Below are 21,510 nucleotides of genomic sequence, written 5' to 3' on the forward strand. Positions count from 1 at the left end.
CACTCTAGTCAGATCTGTCATTATATCAACTCTTGGTGCCCCACATTGCTTGCCAAAAAACTGTTGTGGTTTAACCCCAGCCAGTAACTACCACTCAGTCACTTGCTCAGTATCCTGTCCCTGTATCATCTGTCATTGTGTTGTTCCCCCCCCCCAGGGACAGGGAGGAGAATTGGGAAGGAATGTAAAACTCAAGGGTTGAGATAAGAACAATTTAATAATTAAAAAAAAATAGGGAAAAAGAAAATCTATAAAAGTAATAATCACAATAATAATAATAATTATAACGAAAAGGAGGGAGAAGGGGAGAGGAACAAATTCCAAAGGGAAGGAAGAAAAGAAAACAAGTGATGCACAGTACAATTGCTCACCACCACCATCACTGACCCACTGATGCTCAGACAATACCCAAGCAATGATCAGCAGGCCCCAGTCAACTTCCCCCAGCTTATATACTCGGCATGACGTTCTATGGTATGGAATACCCCTTTGGCTAGTTTGGGTCACCTGTCCTGGCTGTGTCCCTTCCCAATTTCCCGTGCCCCTTGAGCCCTCTGGCTGGCAAGATCTGAGAAACTGAAAAGTCCTTGACTTAGTATAAACATTACCCAGCAACAACCAAAAAAAATCAGTGTGTTATCAACATTGTTCTCACACCAAATCCAAAACACAGCACTGCACCAGCTACTAAGAGGAAAATTAACTCTATCCCAGCTGAAACCAGGACAATGCTTTTAGAAATCCATTTAACTGATATATATTATCATCTGCTTTTTACCTTCAAGATTTCAAGAAGAAAGTATCTTTTAAAAAATCAGTTCCCTGGTGCTCTGAATTTATAGCAGAGGCCATAGACTATAAAGTGGAAGGAGATGAAATTAAGCCCAGGGGACTGAGAAGTGTACTGGAGAGAAAGGCTCATACACCAGGTGCTTAAACACATGCATAGTTTAAATCCTGTGTTGTCTTCCTGAAGCAATGGAGCTGCTCTTGTATTTAAGACTAACACACCTGGCTTAAATGCTGGGACCTTAATATCAAAAGGTGTATAATGCTGGAGTACAGAATGTCATGCCCGTAAGCTGCTCCAGGTCCAAGGTATGATCTGCTATGGCAGTTCCTTTCCTCTGTGCAGATCTCCTGTGCTCAGGTCTTGGAAAGCCAAAAAAGTTTCCTGAGACAGGAAAATGTCCCAGACTGTCAGTTTTGGGAATGGGTTTCCTTGCTGACATATGGCTTCCAGATTTGGATCCAAGCCAGGATCTGGATGTTTGGGATGAGCCTTTTGCTGATGAAGTTTCATCCAGCAAAGGTACATTTCTTGAGTGCTGGGGATTTTAGCTTGAAAGGTTCCTTCTCATGAAGCAGGTACTCACAGCAGATGTTTCACATGTTAAACATAAGCACTGAAAACACGGTGCATTACTTTTTAGATGGATAGCCAGGTATTTTACAGAGCTCTGCTCCTAGCACTGTAAAAGCAGAGTGCATTTGGAAAATACCCAGTGTAGGAAGCAGGACCAGTGGAACAGGGTGCTACTGTATGGGGTGTCACCTGCTTTGCCAAAGCAAGTCCATGCCAGCACACAGAGTCCCCTATTTCCATCCTGTCCTGCAAAAATGTCCTTGCAAATCTCCTCTCCATGCTGCCATTTATCTATCCACCCTGCAGCAGGGTTGTCACCACTTTGTCAGGTCTTGGGGACATCTGTGGCTGGAAACCCTGCTGGGGAGATGAAGAAAGCCTGGACAGTTTATGAGACGGCAGGATGCAAAGTACATCTACCTGACCCTGAACACATGGCCTCCCTGCTCCTCACTTGACATTTACAAACAGTGACAGGCCTTATCACTTGCTATGTGATGCTACCACAGCAAAAGCTGGGAAAGCCAGACATTAACAACTCCAGCTTCCAAAAAGAAAGCCCCAGAGACTTATGACAAGGAACTGCCATAACTCAGGCTAAATTCATTCTTGTTAGGAAACCTCTGCAGCTGGGCCTCTGGGTAAAAAAGTCTGATGCAAGGAAAGTGGAAAGGCATGCAGAGAGACAAAGGGAAAGGCAGATGGTGCTGGTGTCTCATCCCAGTTCTCCTTCTCCCTTCTCTTCCTATAAGAGGAGAAACCCCTGGCTGAGACCCCCTCAACTCTAGGAGCAGCATGAGCTTCTGCAATTCCTTGCACAATCCCTGGCCATGGCTCTCTGCATGCCGCTTTTATTACTTTCCCCTAGCCTGCCTCCTCTAACCACAGTGAGGACCTGTGGAAGCACATACATCAGTACAAGTGGATCATTTGAGCACCTCCTCCGCGTCCCAGTCTGCTGGGTCTTCATTGGTTTCAGTACCCAAATTGCTATTTCCTGCTGATAAATCACAAACTGGAATTTAGGGGCTAGAGAAGGTTAGGTGTTCCCTTCTCTAGGAAAGCAAATCTGCAGAGGGGCCACCAGCAAAAGACCTCCTAAATTTCATGATTCTCACAGAGTAGATACTTTCAGGACACCCTTTTTTCAGGCTGCTGCTGCTATGTCTCCATCTATGCAGTTATGCAATAAGCATTGCTTTCAAACAATGGTCTGTTGATTACTTGTTTTATTAACAATGATGCAATTCCTTGGAGAGGTTTATTACTCTTGTTTTGTATTATTTTGTGCTTTATGATTTTGTCATTAATGGGTACGCTTGCATTTCACTGTGACTGACTTTCCTGGGAGAAATTCTCAATGCAGTCCAAAATGTTCATGACTAAATGTTTACTGGCAGGAAGTATGAGAGTGTTGCAGGGCTGTATGGTTGTTTTCATCCTGATGATGCAGAAGCAAATCAATTGAAAATATTATTGACTGTAAAATTGGAGCAAATTTTCTTTTGCCTCTGGATTTCACATTACCTAAGTTAGGCTGTATAAATGACAATATATTATTCATGCAATAATTGTAATGCTGGTATCTACAGTGAGAACTGCAATGCACACAGCTAAGGCAAGAGGAAGGGATAAAACCAGACCTGGCATATCCTGCAGCTCTGCTCCCACGCTGAGTACAAAGCCCCTGTCCCACTGGTGACTCAACTTTTAGCAACATTTAACTAGAATGCCCTTTACCAGAAGATAAAATAAATCAAAAGGGCTCTCCTACACAGATACGTTTGTTCAGATTAATGTATAGTGTACATTTAACATGGAACAGCTTTTCTTAATTCCCTTTCTGCAAGCTCTTTTTTTTTAGTCAGACTGCTGTAGCCCAAATTAATCAACTTTAGCGATTCTTGCTAGCTATTACTTTCTCTTAGCATTAAGCATTATTAATATTAATTATTAGAAATTAATTATTCCAGAATAGCTCCCCACATTTAGTTATATCCCAAAGTTTCCAGAGGCATACAATGGCCAATATGCTCTGACTTCAGTGAAAGCCCTCCACACTCCCAGTTTAAAGAGGTTGCCAACAGCACTGTGTTGTGTCTGCCAAGCAGAGGTAATAATTTCAGTTTAAAAATCATTTAAAAAATCTTCTGTCAGTTAAAAAAAAAAATTCTGTACTTAAACTTCTTTGTAACAAGACCATATCCAGAAGCCACTGTTCAGCACACAGTGATGCAGGGGAAATGTGGTGCAAAGAATTAAGAGAGCCTAAAAAGACAAAAGCTAAGGAGAGAAAACCACATCCCTGTCTCCCACATACCCATCCAGGGCTTCATCCAAACCCCAGAAATGTCAATGTAAGTCCTTCTGTGGACTCTGAGTGCAGACCAGGAGAACTGCACTGTGCTATCCCAAGGTTCCTGCTCCATCTCCATCTATGCAAGCCTGCAGATACAGGCGGAAAAACAATGTACATGACTCTGTATTGGAATATAGATTTATAGAGACAGTGTACATAAATCTAGATAATTTATTCAGTGCCACAAATACAAACAACTGCCACCCCTCTTCCTTCATAAACTCACATACACAAATGCACCTCAAGTATGAATAATGCAATGACAAAGTGAGCGGCATTTGTATGAACATCATTAGTACCAGCAGTTAGGAATAATAGTTGTCTAATTATAGTCTTTCATTGTGTGCTATGTCAAAGCATGGGTTAGTAATTGCAATCAGTAAAATCCTTTCAGAGTATGTGCAAAGCCCCAACCTCCATCACCTGCTGTCAAGCCTGTCTGATACACCGCAAATGCACTTACTGGGCAGATGAGTGAGTTAGATGGGCTGTTCTCTTTTTTTTTTTTTGTCTTTTTTTTGTTATTTTCTCTTATGTTTTGTGCTTTCCTCAAGGTTGTATCTATGTTGTGAAGTGTTGTTAGACTTTTTATTATTATTTTTATCCTTATTTTTCAACATGTATGTGATTGCTTTTTGGGTGAGATACATTAGACAACAGACATCAACAATTATATAAAATGATATGGTAATCAGCAACTGAAAAAAATAATTGCTTCTCATGGGCTGCTGAGTGTTACAATTTGAATGTCTTTCAATTAAAATCATTAAAATCCTTGTAATAGACATAGAGAAAAAGCAGGGAGGAGGGGAGAGAGAAAGAGGGACAGGGAAATCAGTTCTATTTCAAATATTACTCATAAGATGGAAGAGAAATTTTCAGAATGCAAGTGGGACTGATTCCATTAGCATAATACCATTTCTAGTATTATTTTATTAATATAAACATCTTGGCTCTGGGAATGCCTCCTGGATCATATATACCTACTGTATTTTGCATTGGGTTTAAGGGAAAATCAAGAAGACTGGTAAAAAAAATTGAACTTATTTCTTATATTCATGCTGACTTGCCAGCTGTACTGTACCTGAGTAGAGCAGCAGATTTGATTATTAAATACAATTAAGGCCTGTTTTTGTTGGAGTACCATGTAAGTGCATATTGTAAATACCTGTCTAGAAGACAGGAACAGCACAATCATATGACTACATACTCTGTCTTGCTGCTGGAGGGGACTTGCAGTGATTTTCTCTGGTTCAGCCTCCCACAGTAAGGCAACCATCTCAGTGCTGTAACAGCAAGTATTGCAGAGATCACATCTTGTTGAAGGAGCACATAGGCTCATGGGTAGATACATGCTTTAAACTTTTAGAGGCTCTCAACTCTGAGTTTTCTTATGTCTGCCTTTGTGTGAAATCATATCTATTTATTATTAGTATATAGTACCTTCAGAGACTCAGCAGGGTATGTCCTTTTTGCTGCAAGCATTTTCTATTGCTTAAGGACATATGTAATTTTCATGGCTGGCAAACATGAGATTGGATGAGATGTGTGTGTCCACTCAAACTTCTGCAATAAAATGATTTAGAGGTCTGTGTAATTAATCTCTCCCAGGAAGTAGTAGAAACCATATTGTGTGCACAAAATTCAAGCAAAGGCAAATTTATACAAAGTACAAGAAAGGAAGTGCTCATGGTGAGTTTTCATAGATTGTGGATGAGGGCACCAAGGGCAGGAGCTGTAACTTTTATTAGGATTACTTAAAATGAGGATAGGCAAAAAGTTTTTGAATGCTAACTGGGAAATGTCTCATGTCATTAGAAGGCCAAATATCCATTTCTAATTACTCTAAGACATCTTCATAGTGCTGTCTGACACTACTGTCCTCACCCTGCTCACTTTGAATTTGCTTCTGCCTTTGGAAAAAACAAATTCAGATGTACCAAAAGACATATATTTTATAAGACTTCAAAACAATTAGAAATTGCGATGGCACTGAAAAGAAGATGTTGCAAAATATCTGATTGGAAATGTTATAGGCTCTTGATTTTTTCTCAGGGAAAAGTGTTGCCACTGCAGAGGTCACCACTGGCCGGACAGCAGAACACAGGTCTGGAAATGAGAAGAGCAGAATTCTGGTCTTATTCTTGGTTTGGGGCAAGTCATTGGAGGGGGGTTCATCTTCCATAACTTCTATCTTTTAAAGGTTAGATGGCTATTCTGAGCTGGTCATCTGAGATTCTTCAACAGTTAATAAAGAAGCAAAGAGGTATTCCCACAGGGTCATTCATTCACTCCTAAGACAGGTGAGGATTAATCACTTTATGGATATGTCTCCACAATTTTTGTAGAGTCTGGCCATCTAGTTTTAAGTAAAATCCTGGATGAAAAAAAGATAGAGAAGAATACCTCCCTTAATATCTGTTTCCAGTCCATGTTGAAGAAATGGAGAAATTCCTTTTAACAGAAATTTTGGATTTGAAGACCTATAAATAGCTTTTTCTCATCTGTAAATGTTGAGAATTATGCTTCCTGCCACAAGAAGTGGGTTCATGTCTTGTGATTGAGTTTCATAATGACCTTGCAGTAAGGATTTGTTTCCTTATTATACTCTTTCTTAAGAGTTAAATGGACTATATCTTCATATTACAAAGTTGGAAAAGCTTTTTTTTCTTAATAGGAAAGATCTGTTACTGATTTCCAGTTCCATTACCCATTATTCTCTGCTAATAAAATTTAGTTTGGATATATTAAAACATTCTGCTGAAAAGCTGCTTTCTTAAATTCTTATTATCCACAAGACAATTAGTGCTGAGGGAGATAGTTTTTCAGACAGAAATGTTAATTTTTCATAATTCAGACTTTGGTGACAAAAATAGTGGATTTGATAAAGCTTTTATTGGGCAGTTTTTTCTTGTCCAGAATGGACTTTTTGCACTAGCATGTTCTCCAACATGTAAGCCATATTCTGATGCCATGGGAAACACCTGTGCTGCTGATTTATCCTAATGTCTGTGCTCATGGGTGTTAGGTGTTGGGGGAGGATGATGTCAGCCCAAGCATTTCTGAAAGTTAATGGTCCAGAACAAAAACTATGTATGAAAACTTGACTTTTTCAGCTTAATGGAATTCTTGTTTTCCACCTCACCACAATTAAAACAGTGCTGAGAAATCTTTGTCATGGGGAAGGACTGTGCCCTCCTAATGCCTTTACAGAGATCAGTAAAAGCACACCCAGCTCCAAACTTTCTATAACATAAGGATAGTAAAAGATAGAGACAAACCCAGAAAACAGAGCACAGGAAAGAATGAGACAAGTTTCATAGCAACATGAGAATTGGTTTCAAAACACTCAGTTTTGTCAAAGCCATATGTGAAGATCATAGCAAGAGGGAGAGGTTTTGAAGAAATTTCAGGGAACATTCTAAGATGGGATTGCAGCTCTCTTTCAGGTAATCCTACCATGCATGAAGGGGCACCATGGGAGAAAACAATGAGATACTTGTCTGAAAAATTCAATTACTGAATGATAGAGAATGTTATCACAGGATAACCAAAGATGGGAGCTGGCATTTCAATAGCAAATGAAAGATATTAGGTAGGGGGGAGAGGTTCCTGTATGGTGACTGAACCATAACAGCCACCCATCAATTTTAAGAAAAACCTACCAGGAGCCATATGCACAGGCTGGGAAAGCCTCTTATTGTCAAGCTTGTATACCATACCATGTCATTGGATAGAGCCCATCCTACTGAAAACTGAATCCCTTTGACTTCCCTGGAACAGCAGCATCTGGAGGGGAAATAACAGTAAAATTCTATGGCCATAATAAAACACATTAGCCATCTGAACACTCATTTCAATCAAATAATGAAGCCTATTCATTTTTAAACAGGAAATGTTGAATGTCAAATTTTAAAAATTAAACACTATATAAACATTACATTGAGGGGCCAACATTTGGCACTTGGGGGACAGTTTCTAACACAAAGCTGATGGCTGTAATCAGCAGGTTCTACCTCAAACTTTTTAAACAGGGGGCTGGCACGCGGATGAAAGGGCAGGCAGTCATCTGCGGCTGCTTGGTTTCCCCCCCCAACTCCCGGTGGGGGGGGTGGGGGGGTGGGGTGGGGTGGTTCTGTAAATACCGGGGGCTGGATTGAGGACCCTGGGGGGCCATATCTGGCCCACAGGCTGTAGTTTGAGGACCCCTGGTCAATCTCCATGCTTATGTTGACTGCTTGCCGAAATTTATTATTGAAGGGGCATGCACAAAAATTTCACTAGTATGAAAAAAATAAATAAAAAGATTAAATAAATAATCTGGGAAGGTACAGAAAAACGGCAAGATTTATCTTAACCAGTGTCGACTGCTCTCATCCCTGTACCATGCACTTTAAAGTGGATTAGTATCCTACAACACACTGTGAAGGATTTCATTTGTTCTGCTTCACATACAGATGTACAATAGGTAAAACTGCATCTTACCTTAGCAATTTTCTATGCACTGCCCTGATCTAACATCAGTCCAACCACCTTCAGCTCTATCTGTTCATCTCTCGGCTCACTTTCCTAAGTTAAACCACCTTCCTCTTTGTAAATGCTGGGTTTCAGCTTTTTGTAATCAATCAAGAGTGTGTTTTGGGGTAGAGGAGTGAACAAGCTAGTTCCTTGTTTCTAGTTGCATGCTTGTATCCAGTGTGACTAAAAAAAAAATCATCATGAGCTGGTGTTTGAGAACTTGGTGGATATTCTGAGGGCTTTTAAAGCAAGAAAGGTTTTTTTAGATTTTGGGGTGGTTAACTAGCTCTAATAATATTCCTGCTTACTAACAAAACTGTAGAGTTTAGTTATCACATAGAGAAATTTATGTCTTATGGTTTTTGAGCACATTCTGGTACAAATCCAGATTAGCATGCTGACACTAATCATTCAACAAAGTGCTTTTTCAAACTTGCATCAACCTTTCCTGTTTACAGACACATGCTGCAAATAGCTCTGCTTGTCGAACTGGCTATTTTTTCCAGCTCATTCAAAGAATTCCTGTGGAACTAGTTATTTATTTTCTACTTCCAGCTGAAAATAGCTTTGGCTTTTGAATTTTCATTTTTTTTAAACCAAATGAGCCTCCAGACTTTTTCTTGGAATCAGACACTTCTGTGACATATTGTGTGTTATTCAAATATCTGGTGCTTTCTCCACAAATATTCTTCATGAAAACTTTTTGAGCAACTGTTGGGAGAATGATGAAAAGAAAACCCTGTTCACGTCCACTTCTACTTGCCCTGATACACAGTAGTGCCATGTGGTGGCGCAGGTCGACGCAGACTGAAAAAACACTATGTCTGCGTGGCTGGGTTTAGACAAAATGGCCTTTATTGTTTATACAAATTATTTATATATTTTAGACAGTACATGTTTCAGATCCTGATAGGTTTTTGTGTTCTTCTTGCTTGCTATTTGCTGTTGCTGTAGGTGCCCGTATGCTGCGGTTCTAAGTTCTCGTTCTTCACATCCTGTTGACTTACCTGACAATTTGTGGCTGTCTTAAAGGTACATGGCTAAGTCTTTGAAGTCAACTAACTTGTCTGCAGACCCACTGCAGACCCCAACAGTGCCATCCTGGGGACTGGCCTTGTCTTGCACCTGACTTAGGCCAAGAAGTAGATGGCTCATTCCCATTCCCTGTTCCTGGCAATGTGAGCAAGAACAGTTGTAGGATATCACTACAAATTTGCCATGGTGAAACACTGCTGGGGGCAGTTCTCCACAGGGTGTTGCAGTAATCCCCCATTCCCAACAGCATCGATTCATTCTTCCCAGGAAACATAGGAATATAATATAAGAACAATTATAGTCTGTCAGATCAACAGTCACTCTCACACATATACTATCCCCTAGAGTAGTCAATGATAAAGCAGAGGGGAAATTACAAGAGCAACACTTTCCTAGTTTCCTGCAATTGGTAGCTCAAGGTTTTCGTGAGCCAGAGGTACTTCTTTTGTATGAGTATTTTTCAATGGATTGTTCTTCCATGAATCGTCATGTTGTTTTTGAGTTCATGGGGATGTTTTAGATCCTGATTTTGCATCAGTGGAATTTCTCATTGTTTAAGCAGGACCATTTGTTCCTGGAGAAGGCAGAAGTTAGTCAAAGAACCTCAAGACTGGCAACTTGTACAATCATAAAATAATGTATTGAAGACTCTCTTCAGTTTCCAAAATGCTGTCAGCTAAAGGGTAGAAATATAGCCTGGCAGTTTCACAGTGAAGAGTCATGGGTCCTTGCTGTACAGGGTGATGTTGGTTACCAGATGTCATTATCCAAGGTGGAATCCCAAATCAGTGGTGTTTTAAACTTTGTAGGAGAGCTGTAAACTGCAGGAGTTCAGCAGCTGTTGTATGAACAACCATAATGGCCCTGCAACAGGGAAAAACCTCCAAGGCAAGGTTGGGAGGATGTACAGGTGAACCAGTTTCATCCTCCAGAGTTAGTCACCTACAGTCACAAGTGAGAGCCACAAGACAAAGAGCATGAGGTTTTCAGAAAGTCCTATGGCACCTTTGCTACGTGCAAGTGATCCAGGACCACCATTTTCTAACAGTTGCCAAGTAATGCCAGCTATATGGATTGCAAGCTGCACCCGTGCTTCCTGAACACCATGCCAGCTTACAGCGAGGAAATTTCTCTGCTTTTTAGAAGGGGTAGATAGTTATCATGTTTTGTTGGGAGATGAGGTGGGGTTTTTTCCCTATTTCTCTTCTGTTGTTCAGTTTTCAAGCTACTTTAGATGATCGGTATTTGCACTAAAAATGAAATGATGCTAAAGTAGCTGGAAAGATCCACACAATCAGATAGACTTGTAAACAAAGATGGTAATTAGGATAGGATGCAGGTGTGGGGTTGTCTGTTACATTAAGAGCTGTATCTGTGTGTCAGCTTTACCCCTGTGCCTTCTCTCTGAGGCATCCATATTTCAGGGCTTCCTGAGAAATGCAATATGGCTTTTGTTGTTTGCAATTCTTTTTACATTATATTTTTTCTTTGCTTTTCTTTATGGACTCCCCAGGTGCCCATAACAAAGTGGCAATAAACAGTGATATGCGCAATAGCAGAATTTTCCTTTTACAAGTGAATCTATGCAAATATGGCAACCTACCTCAGGGCATCTTTCAAACCTGGGGAAGAAATGGTGGGGAATAAAAGGCAGGGAAGGAAGCACATGATGCTTCAGACAGAGCTTGAAGCCATCTCTCACCTGACTTTGAAGGCTTCTTTTGCTTTTTGTCTCTCTTCTCTCTTACCCTCTTCCCTAAATATACTTCCAGAAAAAGAAGCGAATAAAAAGTGCCTGTGCTGTCTTCAGGGAGCCTGTGCGATGCCCAGTAGTAGAGGTCCATCCTCAGTAGGATGGTGTATGGGAGGGAGCTCAGGCACATGTCTTGCTTTCAGATGTGCCCACATATATGTTAGTGCCCTCAGATGAAACATCCTGAAGGCACAGCTGAGAGATGGATTTGAAACTAAGTCTATATTAAAATTAAAAAGGAAGTGTGGCATCTTTGGAAGAACAGAGAGTCTGGGACTGCACATGTTCAAAACAGTGGCATGGTGCAGAGCCCAAGGCAGGATTTGGCTTTGAATGACTCTTACAACCTTCTGTTGTCAGAGCTTGCCACCCACGTGACCAATTTCCTCAGCCAAAAATTTGCAAGGAAGGAGGACAAATCCTAACCTTCAGAGTAAAACTGAGTGTCTCTTCTGTTAGACTTAGATACCCAGGAGGAAACGCAGGCAGACAGGTTCTCCTTCACTGACTTCCACTGTAAAGGACCAAGTATCTTCATGGGGGTGAGGGCAAGTAGGTAATCACAGACTCCCGCAGAAGTGGCCTTGGGGAACATTTGACATCCAACTGTCTCTGAGCTGTGGGGTGATGCCTTCCTGGAGTGAAGTGGGAATTAGCTGTGGCCTTTGATGTCAGCCCAAAATGCCCCTATGTGATGATCCTTACAAGATCCTGCAGGAGCGGGCTGGAAACTAGGACCATGCATGGCAATCAGTTAGCTGAGGGGAATGTGCTCGAGCTTGTCTAGACAACAATTAACATGATGGGGCATGTTTACAGAGCACAGGGGAGTGGGAGACGGATGGTGCCAAGGATGGCGCCAAGGAAAGGTAACACCTTGCGGTTAATTGCTGGTAGTTAACCACCAGTCAGGGATTGCCTAGTATGCAAGGCTTAGCTTCAAGAACCAATCTGTTTAAAACGCGCAGCTTCTGAAACTGTATAAACACTCGTGCTTCTGTACAATAAATTGACATTTGCTTGCATCAAGCTGCATCCTGTCTCTTCATTCGCCGCAAATTGGTGACCCCGACGTGATGCGTTTAAGGATCTAACGTGAAGGGCTCTCGAATCGCCTATCTGAGCGACATGCAGCGAATCCCACAGAACTTTGAATGATCTGCTGAAAGGAAGCAGGAGCTGGCCTGAAACCCCTCCGGAGTTGAGAGGTGAGCTGTGGGAAATCCGTAATGGGGAATCAGGCTTCGTCCCCAGAAAGAGACGTATATGGACTCATGAAGGGTCTTCTAGTCAGATCCAGGAGTCCGTGCCTCAGTCTCCTCAAATGGTGACCCCTATGGTGGTGTTCCGAAGCCTTGGAAGAATAAGGACGGAAAAAAGACAGCTCGTGGAAGAGGGCTGCGTTCCGGAGGAGACGTCTTGGCTGAACGATCGTCTTGCTGTCTGGACCAGGCGACAACCTAAACCCCCAGGATAACACCTGTATTCATCGAGACAGGTGAGCAGCCAAGAAACCTTAGAGACTTTGAAAGAATGAAAGTGTGTACATACAGCAGCCAATTGTATGATGCTGCCACGGAGGGGAACTCCGTGTCGGGAATGCATTTAACATCTTGGTGGCAAATTCTGACTACTCTTTGCCAAGTGTGGACTAATTCTACTATCGGTGCTAAACCAGAGGAAGCTGTAAATTCCACCGACAGCGCGACTCTTCTCAAGACACCGTCAGCGATGGCGATTCCGTCCACACCTCCTCTGCCCCCAAAGCTTCTGTCACTGATTGCAGCGACCCTCACAACACAGGACCAAACATGGGAACAGGACAACTCGGACAATGATTCCATTGACTCTGATAAACCTTTTGATCCAGGTCCTATAGATCTGGAAAAGGAGCTAGACCTTTCCCCCACCCCCTCATCTCTCCTGATACTTTGATGGTATTTTTGGGGAGGGTGAAAGGGAGTCTGAGCGATTGGTGGCAGGAATGCAAGTGGGAAGCGCTTAAGCGAGGGGATTTGGGAGTCACTAGGGCATGTTCAGTATTTTGTCAGACAGATCAACCTCGAGAGTGGCAGCCTGTGCAATACGAGGCTGTTAAGGAGTTAAGCAAAGCAGTGCAGGAAGGGAGGATTCATAATGAGAGAACAACAAGGTATTGTGAAGGAGAATAGGAAAGATAAACATGGTTATCTAGTGTTTAATAGGTGTCTGCATGCTTGTAGACATATATAGCTATATAATGACATGAATGATTCCTGCCCTGAGCCTGGTGGCACATACAGCTGCAGTTTGTGTCCAGGCTCAGAGATGTAAATAGGGGCTTCTCTGTTATGGTAAAAGTGTTTCTCTCTGCATAAAAAAAAGAGGGAATGAAGGGAATGACCCCAGAGGTATGTTCAGAGAAGGCATGCGATGTTTCGAACTTTTTGACTGAACCAGTTCTTGTTTGGTGTGCCCTTCCACCTATGTATAATGTTAATCCAAAAGAAGATGATATTGTTTACACTTTGAATGTCGATAATTGTCTTTCTGTAGATGCTAATGTAGTAGGAGGCTATGATGGGAACATGTCGCAGCGGTTCTTCTCTTATCCAGAGTAACAGCAGGGAAAGCATTAAAAATCACCTTGTTTGTTAGGCAGTTAAGAATGTGAGTCAAAATTGCCACTGCTTTTTGTTGTTGGTTCAAGGACATGGCTGTGAGGATTTTGATGGTATGTGCTGCGTGGATTTTAGGCGCCCCATTGCAGCAACATGTTATCAAAATCTGAGAAAATTTCAGCCTTTTTGGCATTCATTCACTCAATTGGCAGTATTGTTTGTTTGCTATTACCTTGGTTGCTGTCATGTTTGCAAGGGCCCTGCAGAACATGGCAAACCTGGTACTAGCTGTTCAAAAACAAAAAGGGGAAATTGTAAAATTGTACGGAACAAAGACAGTGGGTTATTTTGACATTAATAATATGTCTCAGTTGGTTTTTTATTTGTTCTATTACTTATACCTTGTTTTTACTCATTCGGTTTCAAAGGTTCCTTTTGTGCAACAGGAAGGGGGAGATGCAGGAGCGGGCTGGAAACTAGGACCATGCATGGCAATCAGTTAGCTGAGGGGAATGTGCTCGAGCTTGTCTAGACAACAATTAACATGATGGGGCATGTTTACAGAGCACAGGGGAGTGGGAGACGGATGGTGCCAAGGATGGCGCCAAGGAAAGGTAACACCTTGCGGTTAATTGCTGGTAGTTAACCACCAGTCAGGGATTGCCTAGTATGCAAGGCTTAGCTTCAAGAACCAATCTGTTTAAAACGCGCAGCTTCTGAAACTGTATAAACACTCGTGCTTCAGTACAATAAATTGACATTTGCTTGCATCAAGCTGCGTCCCGTCTCTTCATTCGCCACAAGATCCAATTGCCTTCTCAGTGGCTTGGGGAATGCTTTCTTTTCTTGTTCTCTGCCACATCAGAAAGGAGAATATTAAAACATTGTTATGGAGGTTGAGCTACTATGTACTGAAGAAAATGGATGAAGTCTAGTATCATTTGACATGAATATACTGGCAATAGTCTGAAAGAGCCTGAAGAGAAAACCTTCAGGATTTCCAGACACATACCTAGATCCAGTACGGCTCTGCAGGGACACAGCTGGGATATTACCAGGTGAAAATACTTTTCCAAATCCCAGGGCAGTAGAAAATAATATAATAATATAAAAATATGCATAATTTTCACCAAAAATAAAAATCAAGACACACTGTTGGAGCATAGATTGCCATAAACAAAGGTAGCCCATGGAGATGGTCTCCATGTAAGGAACAGAGAAGAACAGAATTGAACAATCTGAAGGAATTTGGTTTAGATGAAAGCAGCAAAGAGGGTCCTTTTTAAATGTTTTCAAAATGCATCATCTGGCCTATGAAGTACCTTTATTACTTTAAGGAGATAGAAGACCACCAGGCACCCCTGCAGAAGCCTCTCTGATAGCCCAAGTACTGACGTGCGGAATTAGACTCTATAACTTGAAAGTTATAAAGTAGGTATGTTTATTGCGCGCAGATGCACGGGGGATTGCTCCTCCACAAGCATGCATACCCGAAGTGACGAACCATCTCACATTTATACAATGAACAAATGAATATTCAATTAACGCCTATACATATTCGTTACCTAAACCCCGCTTCGTATGTTAATTAGCTTATCAGTCCGTTTCCTGGAATGTGGTGGTCTTGCAGGTTTGTAGGTGATTCATGTTCTTGTGACCATCCGGATCTTCTTCAGGTGATTCATGTCCTTGTGACCACCCGATCTTCTTCAGGTGATTGTGACCACCCAATCTTTTCCAGCAAGGAGACTTAGCACTCCCTCCCTCTAGATAGCATTTGAATGTCTCTCATCTTTTCTTATTCTCTTTTAAATAGCCCCTTTGTTAGAGGAAGAGAGGCAGGCGTCTTCTCAAAACTGTAGTTGTCACCGCACCCATGACTAGTCACCATACCCACATTCCTTAAGCAGACACATACAATCACAATCCATGTCCATTATCCCCATTTCACATTATTTCTCCATATCAATCCCCCCTTTTCTATTAAATTAAGTAAATTCTTTTACTTAAGCAGCCTTCCCGAATGATATAAAGCATCATACATAAGTGTTACTCTTCTAAACATTCTCCAAACCCACAAATATAACATAATGGTTAGTATTAAGGAAATTCCTAAACTGATCAATAAGATCACAATGGGGTGTACCATAGTGTTAAGAATTCCTGTTGCAGAGGGTGACCAGCCAAAGAGAGTATCCCACCAATTATGGTTTCCATCCTGTTCTACCTTTTTTAAAACTTTCTTGATCCCCTCTACATCATGATGGACCATAAGAAGAGTTTCATGTCCCTTTTCTTTGGTTTCTTCCAGTATATGTTGGAAATCTGCATGTTTTAATAGTTCTTTTATACTGCTTATATTTAGTCCTATGGGGGTAGGAATTATTATCTGTGATAGGGTAAAACTGGATTTTAAGAATTGATGAGACACTACTGGGGCTGAGTAACTAAAATCGCATCCTGTGATAGTAGTAAAATTACAAATACAATAATTTGAATACTGTGCAGTCTCTTTTACCTCCCCATCTATGGTTATTGTGTTACACTTAGTTCTCAAACACGCACATCCCTTCCCTGCATATATAATTACTGTTTTCAAGTTTGCATTTGGTCGGGCCTCGAAATGACATATTTTCTGATCTGTATCTAAACAAGTATCCTGAGCCATTATAGTATTGCTTTCACAGAGGAAGCCCTGCTGTTCTCGCATAATACAAGATTCTAAATCTACTGTTTGCCACTTGTCGCCTATCTTTCTGGCCCATGTTCTATGTTCAAAAGGGTATAGGAGCACCCCATTATGGTTAATTCCAAGGGCTACAATGGGGTGTATGGTAATTATTACTGCATTATGTATGGCTAACACAAAAGCTGTGATGGTGTGTGTGTTGGGGTCATAGGTAAAGTTCACCATATTCCACCATGACTGGAGTTTTCTTTCTACCTCCGTAGCACTGTCCCAAACCATCTTTCGAATTTCTGTAGGAAATATGCCTTCCTCTCCTTCTCTTATTATGGATGCAGCTATTGATTGCATCCACATTTGGGCTTGGATGCAACTTAGAGCCAGGGCGACGTCATCCTGTAAACCACCTAATGCCTTAGTGATGAGTTGATGATCTTCCATGTTTATTTGTTCCCACCTGGGGAGTACCTTCGATATCAACCATTGATGTGCCCCTAATGCCAATAATGAAGATTTTAGTGGTTGTTGTAGTTTTGATAGATCGGCCGTGGTGGCAGCTAGTTTATTCATTATCACCTCTGAGTCTATGGAATTTAATACTCCGAGTCCTGTTCCCAACATTCCAGTTACATCTCTCACTATTCTGTTTCGATAAATATTTCCCCTTTTTCTTAACCAAGTTGTCCATCCCTCATAAGAGGTTCGTAAGAAGGGGGAACAGGATGGCTTAACATCAGAAACATTGACTTGTATTTTTAACTCTATTCTTTTAAGAGACCATTCTGGGTTAAACAACATTTGTTGCTGACCTGTATTTCTGATTACATATGGTCCAATTGTATAAATCTTTGGATCTGGTTTAGTTAATTTAAGATCAAGTGTTAATGGGGTTGTTGTAACTGTGGTGGTGGTAGGAACAGTGGTTAGCATGATTGTTATTTTGATCTTATAAGTCAGAGCTGTTCTTGGGGATTCCTTTCCTAGGCATATTATAAAGATGGGCTCGGTTAAGGTAAAATTGTGCCAACATTCCCGTGAATTAAAGCACATGGTTGTATTTAGAAGGGTAAATTCCTTATCTACCTTTCTGACATTAATCTGGGTGTCTCCCGAAATCTTGGTGTTATCCTTTTCATTATATGTTTGACATCCTACTTTTATCTTATCTCCTAATTTTCCCCATAATCGGTCGACTTTGTGTACATCCTCCCGATCCCATTGATTCCTTTGGTACACCTCATTTTCAGAAAAAACCACCATAGCTAGTTTCGTCTTTGAGTCCACCTTTCCCATTATTCCAGTGTGTTTTTTCTGGGCATGATTCCAAGGCCAATTATCAGGCTCTTGGTTGTAGGCAAGAGAGAGGGTACAAAAAAACACAAATGGTTTAAACCCACTATTGATCATTTTAAGAATCTAAACGTTAAAATCTGTTTTGATCAAAAATATCTTTCTTTGAGTTGGGGCTTACTAATAACAAGTTGGGCGAGCCTGGCCACTGGGTCAGTCCCCGACTCTTGTTCTATATTGTTTGTTGTGGTGCCCTTCCCATATGGTGGATCCGCAACCGCTCAGGTTCACTTACTTGCCACCCACATTGTTCCCATTTGTCCGAGTAAATTTGAGTTTCAGTTCTTTTTTATCTGGGGTTACTTTCCAAGAAGTTGCAGGGGCTTTCTTAATCCGGGTATGGTGAATCCAAGAATTCTGTCCCTCAACCTTGATTGCAGTGTAGGTGGTGAGTAGGACTTGAAAAGGTCCGGTCCACTGTGGTTCCAGGGTTTTATCTGCAAAACACTTAACGTATACATAGTCTCCTGGTTGTATATCGTGAACAGGTCCATCCAGACCCCTACTGCGTGTTCCCATCACATGCTTCTCAATTCTTATTAATTGTTTGTTTAGTGCCACCATATAGGAAGTCATTGTTTCTTCACCAATCTGTGAAGACGTCCCCTTTTGCACCCCATAGGGTCGTCCATATAAAATTTCAAATGGGCTAAGCCCCTCTTTTGCTCTCGGTCTAGTTCGAATTCGTGTAAGAGCTAATGGCAAAGACTGGGGCCAAGTTAGATTTGTTTCTTGGCCTAACTTGACAATCTGTTGTTTGATTAGATGATTCATCTTTTCCACCTGGCCACTCGATTGTGGTCGGTATGAGGTATGTAATTGCCAATCTATTCCTAGATGGTGGCTAATCTGTTGCACTATTCTGGACACAAAATGTGGTCCTCTATCCGAGGACATTACCGCTGGGACTCCAAGCCTAGGTATTATCTCTTGGAGTAGTATTTTGGTCACTTCCCGGGCTTTAGCAGTTCTGCACGGGAAGGCTTCTGGCCAACCTGAAAAGGTATCTGTTAGTACCAATAAATATCGATACCCCCCTTTTCTAGGAAGTTCCGAGAAATCGATCTGCCAGTGTTGCCCAGGAACATTTCCTCTCCCAATTTTTCCCAACTTTGGCCCCTTGGTAATCTTAGGATTAGTCTGGAGGCAAAGATCACATTGTTGGGTTACTTGTCTAATAGTAGTATACAAATTTCATGCTATTATGTTTTTAGTGAGATCCTTATATAGAGCTTCTGCCCCCCAGTGCCTTTTTCTATGTTCTTCCCTGACCACTGACCATACCATGTAGGAAGGAATCACTATTCTCCCATGTGAGATTATAGCCCACCCTTCCTCATTATATGATCCCTTTAGGTCAGAAATTAGTTTGCGATCATCTTTCGTATAGTCTGGTTTACCTTCTAGAGATATTTGTCCATCGGGTATTAGCGCACCCTCTACCTTGATTGCTTTTCTGGCTGCCTGTTTTGCTTCCCTGTCCGCCAGTTCATTTCCTCTTTCCAATTCTGTGCTCACTTTCTGGTGTGCCTTAATGTGCATAATTGCCACCCTTTCAGGAAGCTGGACCGCATTTAGGAGTTTCAAAATTTCTTCCGCATGTTTGATGATTTTTCCTTGGGAGTTTAACAGTCCCCTTTCTTTCCATATTGCTCCATGAGCATGTACCACTCCAAAGGCATATTTAGAATCAGTCCAAATATTTATAGGTTTTCCCCGAGCTCTTTCCAGAGCTCGAGTAAGGGCTATGATTTCAGCCTTCTGTGCCGAAGTGTCAGCTGGTAGCGGCCCCGATTCTATCACTTCTTCAGAGGTTGTAACAGCATATCCGGAATGTCGCTTTCCATTCAGCATATAGCTGCTCCCATCCGTGAACCAATGTTCAGCTCCATTAATAGGAACATCCTTGAGATCTGTCCGACTAGAATAAGTGGCTTCGATTGTTTCTAGACAGTCATGATCGACTGATTCTCCAATATTCCCATTAAGAAATGAGGCTGGATTGACGATGTTTGTAGTCACGATCTCAACATCATCTTGTTCCACCATTATGGCCTGGTATTTTTGGAATCTCTGTGGGGAGAGCCAATGCCCCCCTTTTGTTTCAAGGACTGCAGACACTGTGTGGGATACTAAGACAGTCATTTTCTGGCCCAGGGTAAACTTCCGGGCCTCTTGGATGTTTAGGATGACGGCTGCTACTGCTCTCAGGCAACCAGGCCACCCTTTTGCAGTGGCATCCAGCTGTTTAGAGAAGTATGCCACTGCCCGTCTGTATGGTCCCAAATCTTGTGCCAGTATTCCTAATGCCATTCCCTGTTTCTCATGGGAAAATAGGAAAAATGGCTTACTCACATCAGGAAGTCCTAGTGCTGGTGCCGACATCAAGGCTTTCTTCAGTTCATGGAAAGCTCTGTCTGATTCAGCATCCCACTGAAGATCCTTCTGGTTAGCTGCTATCAGGGAATATAATGGTTTAACAAGCAAGCCATAATTGCATATCCAAAGCCGGCACCATCCTGTCATTCCCAGAAATGTCTGCAGTTCCTTTACAGTTCGTGGTCGGGGGGCTTGGCATATGGCTTCTCTTCGGGCCTTCCCCAGGACCCGTTGTCCGGCACTGATCTCGTACCCCAGGTATGTGACCTGTTGTAACACCACCTGTGCCTTCTTCTTAGAAACTCGATATCCCTGTAATCCCAGAAAGTTCAGCAGACTCACAGTCCAAATAATACAAGATTCTTCGGTTCTGGTTGCAATAAGAAGATCGTCTACATATTGTAACACTTTCCCTTCTTCTGACGGTGGTTCCCATAACTCCAAATCCTTTGCTAATTGGTTTCCAAAAATTGTGGGGCTATTTTTAAACCCCTGTGGCAACACCGTCCATGTGAGCTGGGTCTTTCGACCGCTTCTGGGATTTTCCCATTCAAAAGCAAAAATTCTTTGGCTGGCTTCATGGAGAGGGAGGCAAAAGAAGGCATCTTTTAAGTCTAAAACTGTGAACCAAGCTAGGTCAGGTGTCAGGGTGGTTAGTAAGGTATAGGGGTTAGCTACTACAGGATACAGATCCTCTGTTATTTTGTTAATGGCCCTTAAATCTTGAACTATCCTATAAGACCCATCAGGTTTTTTAACTGGGAGGATAGGTGTGTTAAATTCTGACTCACATTCTTTTAGTAGTTTTAGTTCTATGAATCGCTCTATGTTTGGACGAATTCCTTCCCTATCTTCCCTTTTCAGTGGGTATTGTTTAATTCTTACCGCACTCTGTCCATCCTTCAATTTTACTATTACAGGTGATGCATTCTTGGCACGTCCCGGTATGTCAATTGCCCATACTCCGGGATATACCTGATCAATAATCCTGGTATCAATTTCCCTTTTTATAGGAGTATTGGCCAGAGATAGGCTCATAACCTGTATGTATTGATGATTATTTACCTCCAGAGTAACTTCCCCTTTTTTAAATTTGATTGTTGCCTCCAATTGTTCTAATAAGTCTCTACCAAGAAGGGCCTTTGGGGAATTTGGCATAAATAGGAATTTATGGATCCCCATCTGTTTTCCCAACTTATATTTTAAAGGTTTACAAAAATAAGCCTTTTCAGTTTGGCCAGTTGCACCTTTTACTGAAACATAATCATTTCCCAAAGGCATTAAAGCCTGGTTCAAAACCGAATAGGTAGCTCCCGTGTCTATTAAAAATTCCACCTCCTCCTGTTCTTCTCCTAATTTTAATTTTATTAATGGGTCGGCTAGTCAATTTTCTTCTTCCATGTGAGCTATTGTTTTCCCTTGATTATTGCGCCATTTAGTGTTTTCTTGATGTCTGCGTTCAGG

At 41.6% G+C, this 21,510-nt stretch overlaps 1 protein-coding gene across 11 annotated transcripts in view; it reads left to right on the forward strand.

Moving 5' to 3' along the window:
• The window catches only part of LOC129734524 (CUGBP Elav-like family member 4), a 342,020-nt gene that overhangs the window by 119,842 nt on the left and 200,668 nt on the right, over window positions 1-21,510 (forward strand). For 3 of the 11 annotated variants that reach the window (XM_055698108.1, XM_055698111.1, XM_055698116.1), the window contains exon 3: window positions 10,152-10,171. The exons of the other annotated variants lie outside the window; for them this stretch is intronic. In XM_055698108.1, the coding sequence (XP_055554083.1) occupies window positions 10,152-10,171 (20 nt within the window). The remainder of the gene's footprint in view (window positions 1-10,151; window positions 10,172-21,510) is intronic. 11 annotated transcript variants of the gene reach the window in all.

Source organism: Falco cherrug, chromosome W, assembly GCF_023634085.1.
Source record: "Falco cherrug isolate bFalChe1 chromosome W, bFalChe1.pri, whole genome shotgun sequence".
Lineage (NCBI taxonomy): Eukaryota > Metazoa > Chordata > Aves > Falconiformes > Falconidae > Falco > Falco cherrug.